Source organism: Convolutriloba macropyga, chromosome 9 (genome assembly GCF_964194025.1).
Source record: "Convolutriloba macropyga chromosome 9, txConMacr16.3, whole genome shotgun sequence".
In the NCBI taxonomy this organism is placed as follows: Eukaryota; Metazoa; Xenacoelomorpha; order Acoela; family Convolutidae; genus Convolutriloba; species Convolutriloba macropyga.
In genome coordinates, this window is record NC_134476.1 from 27,022,416 (window position 1) to 27,033,496 (window position 11,081).

General features: G+C 37.7%; 1 protein-coding gene across 1 annotated transcript; it reads right to left on the reverse strand.

Annotated features, from left to right (window-relative positions):
• Positions 1 to 2,538: 2,538 nt before the first annotated feature.
• On the reverse strand, positions 2,539 to 11,081 carry LOC142345693 (uncharacterized). The gene has a single exon (XM_075397937.1). It carries the CDS (start codon positions 11,078 to 11,080, stop codon positions 2,732 to 2,734), a length of 8,349 nt encoding a protein of 2,782 aa, XP_075254052.1. The 5' UTR covers position 11,081; the 3' UTR covers positions 2,539 to 2,731.

Below are 11,081 nucleotides of genomic sequence, written 5' to 3' on the forward strand. Positions count from 1 at the left end.
AAATTTAAAAATTAAATTTTTCGAGAAAGTAGTGTCGAAGCCGTTAAAATCATAATCCATATTTTCAAGCATTTTGATAAAATCAATTGTGCCTTACTTTGAAAGCCAATAATGTGATATATGAACTGTCAATAACGTGATAATGTGACAAAAATAAAAAACGTGAAAAATGGGCAAATACCTAAAAATTAAGAAAATTTGAAATCTAGTTGTATCAAAGCCAGTAGCCATAACTTAAGGCGTAAAACCGGAATGAAGATGGAATTAGATTTCAATAGAAAGAAGAAGCATTCTTTCATTGCGGACAATTAGCTGCAAGTTGACCAAAGAAAGAGAAAAATAGAGGCAAAAGTTAAATAAGTCATTATTTATTTGAAAATCCAATACTTTTAAAAGTCAAAACGTCCATAATCAACTAGATACAATAATTTGGAGCTAATTAGGAGCCCAATTGGAACTATCATTAGTGAGCTTTTTTTGAAATGTTCTGTTATTTAATTATTGTAGAAGAGATCGAACTTTTTTAATAAAAAAGACCGACTGTTTACAATCCGAATTGTTTTTTGGATTATACCAGTCCAAGATTGGTCCAAAACTAGCCCTGCTAATGCTGTTTGTTCTTTAAGAACACTTAAGTATTCGAATGTTATAGATATTGATTTTTTGTTTGTTAAAAAATCAAAAATAGATGCTGCGTGTTTGATAATCAACGAATAAATTTAGCAAAAAACGGCGAAGTTTCAATTACAGAGCACTCTCAACGGAATTTGAAGTAAAATAAGCCCCCTTTTGAGTCTACAAAAGTGTGTTAGTGGTGTTTGGGTCTGTACTTCCTGTAAGTTTAATCAAAAGCGACTAAAGAAACTTATTTCGTGCTGTTTTTGAAGAAAAAGTCTTAATTTTGAAATATTTAGCCAGAATTTTTGACAAAAAAAATAAAAATAGCCTACAATATTCTTGTGAATTTTTTTGTTTTTACAAATAAAAATCAACAACACTTTCAAAAAACTTAAAAATTCTGGAAAAAGTGAATAAAATCTCGCCGGAATTCACACTATTTTCTCAAAATTTAAACCTCGATAACTCCCTGTAAAAAACGAAAATTAAAAAACTCTTTTAATTCTATATTCTACGCTGGACAAGCTTTCTAATGATACCAGTCTCAACTCTCTACGATGAATATATCGATCGGCCAAAATTGACTGAACAAAAAAACCGTTTGAGTATATAGTTCCTTCCCCCTCAAGAGGGGTCGGAACAATAAAAAATTTTAGCGCTCAAAAGAACGCCAAAATCATTATTCTTTAACGATTTGGAGTTAGTTGCAAAAGTTACCTGAAAAAAAATTAGAAGTCTGAGAACACAAACCGAGATCATCTAATTCACTCGTTAATTTAAAAGTAGTTACCACAAAAGACTTCTGAAAATTGGCTCAAACTGAGGCGTAAATGCCTTTCGCGAAGGTTACGATCAAAAGAAAAGTTCGAAGTCTTATCACAAATAAAAATGAACTACTGACGACCTTCAAATGACCTGCGAAGAACTTGATTTCTATAGCCCGCTGGCAGTTAGATTCTGACTTTCCATGCGGACTAAAGGAGAGATAGTATTAGAGTATACACTCCAGTAAGTTGTGATAATAAGCTGGAGCTTCAAATTATAGCTCAATATAAGAGAGCATAGTAACTGACAGTGTGAACCTGAACGAGTTGACTTACTGGAGAGGACAGGATTGCAATCAATTAAGAGATTATGGGGTTGCAATCCACAAAGCTCTCAAAATTCACTCTCACTATAATGGTGTTGACATAAAATCAACATAACGAGCAAGGAGTTGCTCTAATAGAGTAATGAAAAAATTATTTAACGTAACCAACTACCATCGGACGAACTAATGTCAACAATAGAACAAGCTTTGGTTGTGGCCAGCATAAGCTTAGGCCGGGGTCACAACGAGTCAAACTTCATGCGAGAGCAATTAGTAATTAAACAAACAGCCAACTAACATCGTGCGAATTGCTCTCAAACGACCGGCGAGCGGTTGGCTTCTGGAGTACACATCCTATAGATGCTATGATGGAGGGCTTATAGATGCTACTATAATTACGGAGTGGGAGTCACGGGTGGGGTTCAAGCGTTTGAACGGGTCCAAATCGCCAGCTGAAGGAGGGCGGAGATGGGGTGAGATATAATTTCAACAAACTTCGTTTGAGAGCAATTAATCAACAACTACAGCTAATGAAACAGCATAAGGCGCACATGTGACCTGACTTTTAACAGATCAATTCTGACCTTTCGCTCCCACCTGAATTTGCCTGACGTTAATTAAGACTACGCGAAAATCTACCAGTCGCGCATCAAAAGATCATATAGAAGATCAAATTCGTGGGATGAAAAATTTGCCAACAACAGTCCAATGATTGTTACAAATTAATTTGAGAGCAATAAATCAGCAGTGAGTACTTCTGAACCACAAATTCTGTTTCCTAAATAGTAATTTCTATATTCGCAAACCAACTTAATTTCGCGCAAAACGAATATTGCTCAAGCTATAATTCTTCAAACAACAATCGCAAGCTCACAATAAATATCACAGTAGATAATGTAACACATAATATTAACAACTATTAACAAGGTCGGGTCAACCGAACCAAACATTCTACACAAATGTTTTCATTGCACGTTCGTCCAATTAAATTCACCATTACACTTTATGATTGCTATATTAGTTTTAAACCCACGCTCTCCATCCGTGGAAAAGTTTACTCAGGTTTCGAAAATCAGTTGCTTCCCTGATCAACCAACTTACATGACCTTCAACACTTAACAAGTCAACTCCTGACCCACCGTCCATTCCTGTCAGTTTCGACTGCAACCTGTCGATCACTCTTAATGCTGATTGATTCTTTTTCCAGTTCTCTGATTGGTTGATAATGCCCAAATGTTTGTCAGAATCCTGACAGTTATTATTATTCTCTCGTTCGATCTTCTCGCTCTCCTGCAACATAAGAGCTTTTGCAGGCGATAATGTCCAGTTTAGTAATGGATCGTGTACTAAAACTTGAATTATGGTAGTTATCACATTTCTATGCTCGCGCATTGCTTCCATAGTTAGTTCACACCCCCTGCGAAATGAACCCTCCACGCCCGAAACCCCAAATGCCGATACAAGGTCTCGTGTTAGTCTAAAGGGAACAGTTTCAGGGACTGCTATCTCCTTTCCTTGCTCGAAGGCCATGCCCAAGTCAATATGTACAACCTCAGCGGTGGCGACGTTCAGCAAAATATTACTAATATGACGATCACCAAGTCCAAGAATATAACCCACAATACTACTAACAGCAACACTTCTAGTGTAGTTCAATCTTTTCTCAAACCAAACGCTAGGATTCGGAAAAGTTTCGACGAAGAACAAATGAAACACCGGTTGATAAGCGTTACATATCTCGGTGAAAATCCGCATGAAATCGCTATCAGTTCTTTTTGGGTTTTTACGACATTCGATTAGTTTATCGTGGCATTCAGACAGCTTCATATCGTTTGGTCGGAATCGGTAATGGGCGCCTTTTTTCGGGTGTCGACTATTTCCGATCAAATAATCGGCTAATGTCGTTGTGTTTTCACACCACTGTAGAATTCCTGAACTGGGCGCCAATGGTACCACTTTATACGTTGCAACATTCAAGCACCGTTTCATTGCATCACTATTTTGCGTCAGCAGGCGATTACATAATCCGAACACCTGTTGCATAACAGCGTCTTGTCGTAGATCGTCGTTACCTTTCACAATTTGGCGAAGTTCACGTCCATCCGAAGTTAGCAGTTTGACTACTTTCGGTGCATTAATTCCACCCAACACTTGAAACTTCTTCTGGAACTTCAGAATGTTGGGGAATTTGGAGTAGTTTCCATCGCGTTCAATGGGCAACTCCATTGTCGGCACTGGAACTTTTTGAAGATGTTCAATTTTCATGATTCGGTCACTTCGCTTGAAGTCGGCTTCGATGTGCTTGTTGGCATACTTTCCCTTGTCAAGATAAGCCGCGTAGATGTACGCATCAACGAGAGTTTCTACCGCTTTAAGTTCTGGGGCTTTATATTGTCGAAGTTTTTCTATGATTTCGTTCACACGGTTAACCCTCTGGGAGTCTACAGTATATTTTACATAGTCTGAGAAATTTTTGACCTCTTTCGCAGAATTGGTCACAGCTAATAAATTATAAATTCCGTGATAAAAATGCTTCTGGCAAACTGCTATTACAACTTTCTGAAGCAAGGATTCGAATACGGTAAGGTTTCTGTTAGTGTTTTCAGAGCCAGCCAGTCGCCCAATCAATTGAGGCAAGACTTGCACGAAGCAATCAACAGATGATTCTTCGAACTGATCTTCTATGAGTTGGTTCAATTCTAGGTTCGTATAATTTTGAAACCACAAGGCCACGATTCTTAAAACTGACAAATCTTGGTTTTTGTCCAGTTCCGAACCTTTCATAACGCAGTAAAAGTAACTTTCAACAGCTTTGAATAAAAATGCTTCTCTTTGTTTCAAAACCTTCTCTTGTTCATGCCTATCACTTTCTTGTCGTAAATTTAACTTGTGGTAGTAACTTGTTTTATGCTGGTCACTTTCGCGGATCAAATCCAGTTCCCGTTGTACAGTTTTGATCCGCTCTGCAACTTTTTGGAAATCTTGGCTTTTAATGAATCGGTCACTTTTCTCATATTGTTCGTCAGCAAATTTTGCCAGTGTCAAATGGCAACTTTTGAGTTCTCGTTCGCAATTTTCAGCCTCGGTGAAGTTCTCTTTAGCAGATTCTATTAAACCTGTTATTGTTTCAGTACTTTCGCTACATGATTCTGCATTGAACTTGGCTAACTGAAACTGCAGTTCTGCTTTCACGGAAAAAATAAGCCCTGCTTCTTTCAGTTGGTTTAAGATTGCAAATTTAGCCCTAGAAAAGTTCTTTCTCTTCCAGTTGATCTTAGCATTGATCAAAACCTTTTCTGCTGCGTCAAAACTGTTGCTGTCATTCAAAAGAGCAGCAGCCGCGCATAGATTTTCATTAGCAACCAGATGAGTTACGTAATCTTTAACCAATTTAGATTGTGATGCTAAAATTTTTCGAGTTTTTTCGGAATCGAGATCCATCAATGAAGCTAACCGAGACAAAGCTGTGTTTTGAATTTGGAACAAACTTTTGCCATCTTTTAGGGAAAAACAGTCCCACCTCTCTGTAAGTTGGAAGTCTTTCGAATTGCACAAAGAATTCAGGATCTCAAACTTCTTCACAACACTCAGAACTTTAGATTTGTTCAAGCTACTGTCCTTAATTTCTTTGGAAAAACTATCATAACACGTTTCGATATGAACATCGGCAATTTTTGGAAATTTTGGATCTTTCATTTGACACATAATCGAGTTGAAGCTGAGTTCAAATGAGTTCTCATTGTTCAAGAAACTCAACTGCTGCCAATTCGCAAGGTCAGAGACGGACGATTGGAATCCATAACTAGGACTGTCTGCCAAGATCTCTGCAAAATTAAAATCTTTGAGATCGTTAGAAAATTTTGGCTCTGCACATTGCCTATAAGCGGGTAAAGATACTTGTTTAAGCGGGCTCCCTTCAATCAGCGCGTTCAGATGTCTTTCCCCGGACGTCCGATCAAGAAAAGAGGGCAGTAAATTAAGTAATTGAGAAACTTTGTTTAAATCTCCATTTTCAGTGCTATTTTGATAAGCTATCAATTGCAGATTAGCCGAGTCAGATCTCTCCAATCCACAGCCAACTGCTGTATCTTGACAACTCACTTTAATCGCGGACTGAATAATTTGTTCAGAGTAGTCACAATGCTCATCAATTGGTATCGCCGACCCAAACGTTGCTAAACTCTTGAAGCGACTCATAATTGAGTATTCAGCAAAGAAAATGGAGATCATATGATAGCCTAATTTAGAAGCAACCTTTGAGAGCAGGTCAAAATCAATTTCAAGCCAATGGAGGTACGACAAAGTATTTGAAGCAGTTTTTTGAAAGTTCATTAAGTCCAAAACACAGTTGAACAACGGAACAATTTGTGCTTCCGTGTTGACGTCTAAGTTAACATCGCTTCTTTTATGCCTCAGGAAGTTTTTGAACTCATCTGAAAACTTCACTCCAAGTTGTGATCTCATTTCGCTAGTTGACATTGTAATGAGTAAAGGGAACAGCTTCAGAGCACAGGCTACGTCTGCTTCAATTATAGGAACCAAAAATTGCAACCCCTCAACAGACATATTGTTGACCAAATCCAGCATTATTTGTTGAGCATATGTCAACACATTCTGCAAATCAATCGATGCACTATGCGTTTTATTATGCACGCTCAAATTCCTACATTGTTCAAACAAAATCTTTTTCTTCACATTTTTTATCTTGTTCACAACTTCAGGAATCGAAGTCACTATTTCCTGTATTCCAGTGAGTATACAACGTTTCAAGGTCAAATTGCTTGTGTTTAAAAAGTCTAACATCTTTTCTGACAATAACGCCAAATGTTGATCACTCATTTTTCCTTCCAAAACAACTCGATCACTACCTTCTAAGAAATCTTTCCGCTGCAAGCTTGCTTGTGAATCGTCAACCGATATGACTTTCATGAAGACCAGAAAATCTTGTGAGGAAATTAAGCTGAAAACCGGGTTTATGTCCTCAAAATCAGAGGTAATTAATTTGAATTTCAACCACAACTTGCGAAGTGGCAGCAATAACTCATTGTCAGTCATTTGAGCGCGATTGGCGAGAACTAGGTTAACCAACTTCGCCGCAAAATGTTTCAGGAAAAATTCTTCTTTAGGACCATAGGAAAAATACTGATCAATCTTTCCAACAAACTCACTGTTCAAGATACCCGATGAAGTCGAACCCAATAGCCCAGAAGTATCAAAATCCTCTTCGCTTGAAAAATTCTCACAAAAAGATATCATATTTTTCAAATCGCCTCCATCGAGAAACATAGACAATTCAGGAAAGCAGTGCAAAGCTGAAAACAGGTCTTTAAGATCTTCACATATTTTGTTGCTTTTCACATTGACTGATTTAGCCCTTTCTGTCAACCGAGCCAAGAGTTGAACCATTAATGGCAACTCGTAAATGAGATCATTCCATTGCAAGTTGACAATTTCGCTAGATATCTGCACCAAGACACTGTACAGTGTTAAAAATTGATCGGTCGTAAACAGTTCGTAGCAAATAATTTCAAGGTTTTCACGCAAAATGCAGAACAACGATCCGAAATAAAAACCAAGGTCTTCACCATGCAGTTTTCCCTTCAGAAGTTTTAAAAATTTCAGTTGATTTTTGAAAGCGTCAATTATATCTATCGATCTTCCACTGAAACAATCCTTCAAACGTCTCAGAAACTTCTCTTGAACATCATAGCAATTAACTAAGATATTCCCTTCGACTTCTGAATTTTCGTATTGTAAATAATTTGCATATCGTTTAATTTTCAACTCTGCCGAATGGAACTCATGATCACAAATGAAGTTGTACAATATATGACCAGCGTGTTTAGAGTTAAGTTCAGTTACTATTGATTTCCCATCAATTTTCAGCAAAGCGGAAACATTGTCATTCGTCAAATCCTCTCTGTCAATCAGATACTTAACTATCAAGGGGTATACCACGTTGATAAGCTCAATGTTCGAACGATTAGAGGCACTTTCCAATGCAATTGGCAACTTTCTAGTCTCTATCAATGACTGCACAACCGAACTAGATACAACTTCACGAGAAAATGCCTCGGCATCAAAGAATCGAAATTGTTTTAATTGGTCAGCTTCAAAGTGTTGGGCCAAATTGGAGATTATTGCCTTGAAGTAGGCTTGCCTCTGTAGGTTAAAATTACCCGCATAACAGTTGAGTATATTTTCAACATCTGTTACCGTGAAAAGGTTGTCCTGAAGTAATTTTGAGACATGTTTAATGGTAACCGATTCAACTGTTTTAGAATTGATTTCTACTCCCATGAAATAGCTTTTCAAGGCACGCTTGATTATTTGATATTGATTGCACTTTTTCTGTTTTAAATTTCCACTGACCAATTTCTCGACAACTTCAATCAAATATTGTGTCACAGTTTGAAAATGAAACAAGCTCCGATTTGCAAAGAGAAGTAACCCTTTCACACAATCCTCGCATACAAGTTTACTCGCGAACTCAAGCTGGTCAGCGAATAGTTCAAAAACAGGAGTACGATCATCAGAATTTAAAGATCCGAGTTGAGAGCTATCAAACTCGTCACTCAAAAGAACGGAGTCGAAATCAATTTTATGTTGCGCAACTTCGTTGGTCAGCTTAACTAGCGATGAAACTATCCTTGGATCTCGCAACTTTGATGTTCTGACTAGACACCAAAACGCTGTCAATGTAACTTCAATCAACATTGCATCGAAGTTTGCAACATTTCGTCTAGTTGATTCCGAAACTGTCAAGCAGGACAAGGTCAAGAGCTTTTCAGCAACCGGTGGATTTTTGAAATTACGTTCACACAAACCGGTCAACTTCAGCAAAATGTCATTCAAAATGCAATCTGGTAAATGTTGCAAGAAAATTGCATCATGCACTAGCTCTTGCAGAACCTCCATCATATCCATTTTGTAACCGAACAGAGCTTCGAATGACTCGGAGCAACTTTGAGAAGAACAAAATCTGTCTTGACAAACAATTAAAAACTTAAGACACCAGAATTGCAGCTCACGTCCATGCTTTGAGTCTTGTCTATACAGAATATCTTGAACAAAATTAGTAATGCTATCTACAAATAAGCACGTATCTTCACTTTTACTAAGAAGTATAACTAGATCATAGAAATGTACCGAAATGAGTGAGTTGAAAGATTCACTCGATTTTTGACTGTTTGAAGAATTGATGACGTCAATAAGTGACCTCAAACTTTTGAATGCTGTTCTTAAAGCACCAGAAATATCTTCTTTCTTTACAATCCGTTCTAGACTGATCGAATTTCTTATACTTAAATTGATCATAGTCGACAACGCGAAGCATAAACGGACTAAAAAGGTTATTAGTTCTCGTTTCAGATTACCAGTGTTCTCTTTCACTCCAGCACCAATGACGTCACTGAGGCAATCTTTCACAAGTCCCATTACCTCCCAATTCAGACAACTCGAGCTACAAGATTGTCCGTACTGTAACAGCAACCACAGAACGTCATCGCAGCAACTTCTGATCATTCGGATTTCATTTGCCGGAATTTTAGTCAAGACTAACTCGGTTGACATTCTACAGACGCATTTGACCATATTGTTGATAAAATTTCTCATTAATTCGTTCTTGTTCACCCAACACGCAGTTTTCAACTTTTTCTCATACCGATCGATTAGCTTTCGTTCAAGACCCCATATTAACAGCCTTAAAAAATGGTAGCTGTTTTCTTCTATTGACATCATTTTCGGAGAAAAAACAGATTCTACAAAATTAAGAATTTCGCCCAATATCTGCTGATCATGTTCGAACTTTCCATCGACTACAATAGAGCAAAGAAGCTCACAAATTTTTGAGCAAAAATTTGCAGATTGAAAAATTTCGATGCAGAAACTTGTAAACTTTCGCGAAATGACCAGGCTCATAGTTCTAAATGCAGACGCAACGTTTATTTTCAACAACAAACAACTTGATAAGTCGATCAAACGGTGTCTGATTTCAGTCCCGTAATCTTCGCAAGATAGAAAAAAGTACGTGCCTTCTAAAAGTGAACAAATAACGTTCGCAGAAACTTCAACTGACCCATTAAAGATCACTAATAACATTTCAGTGACGTAACTCAGTACAATCTCGTTGTTACAGTCTTTGAACATTGAATAATAATCTTCCCATGAATCTAAACGTAACTCTTTCTTTTGCCGCTTTCGTGCCGGTTCGTCAACTAACTGCTCCGACAAACCAACCTGTTTTTCGCCCGGTTGCACTTGTAATATATAACCCGCAACAACTTGCAAAAGTTGGAAAAACGGCATTTTGTCCGCTATTTTAAATTTTCTGGAAACTGTTAGTTTCGGATCACATTGTTGCAAATCAATCTCAATAGAATGTACGATACAATCATAGATTCCACGGAGGCTCGATTCTTTTTCATTAATTAAGGACTCATCATTTAAATCAATCAGAATTCGAGCAGCGATGCTCAGAAATGGTATCATTTTGTGCTTCAGAGGACTAACAGATGACCGTGATAAGGATCCAAAGATAGAAGGTAGAACCGGAAGCATGACCTGCACAGCAATTTCAACCGAACCAAAGCCTTCGAAAACAAATTCTGCAAAGTCCGTTACAGTTCCTATCAAGCCCCAATTTTTGTCAACAAGGCTTGCGGAGGAGAACTGTTGTTTGAAAAATAAATTGATAACTTGGCAGTCAACGTGTAAACAATTATCAACAACGCACTTGATAAATGACTTGCAAACAGGAATCAAAGCTCCGAAGGTAAAGTTAGAGTTCTCTTTGAACAAAGTTCTCGTCAAGCTCGCCCATTGTGTCCGTTTTACTTGTTTAATACATTCGGCATTACACAGAACATGTTTGCTTAGTATCGCTAAGTACTCATTTCCTAAACAGCTCTGAGCAAAATCATCTTGCAGGAATTTGCAAATATGGGACACCACAGTATGGGGTGATATTCCGTTCTCACATCCAAGCCCTTGATCTAACACCCACCTAACCAACGCCACAACATCAGATAGATTTTTCTGCTTTGCTGGTCTGGCTGAAGCTGAACTCCCAAACGTCGAATTTAAAGTCAGTGAAAGTGATGAACGCTGAGTGACACTAGAGCCATTGATCATAGAACTCTCAACCTTTTCTAACTCAAGCGACACGTACGTTCTTACATCTTCGAAAACTGAGTCCCAGGTTAGTGGTGAAAATTGAGTAATATTGTTTTGTGAGTAGTTATTTCGACCGTTTGAGAGAGCTAATTGTATGTCTTTATTTTCCAAACAGGCTCTGAGATTATCAGATCCTTTCTTGCGTTCTGTCACTTTGTGGCTAACTAACAAACAGAGAGCGTTCGATACATCTTCCATT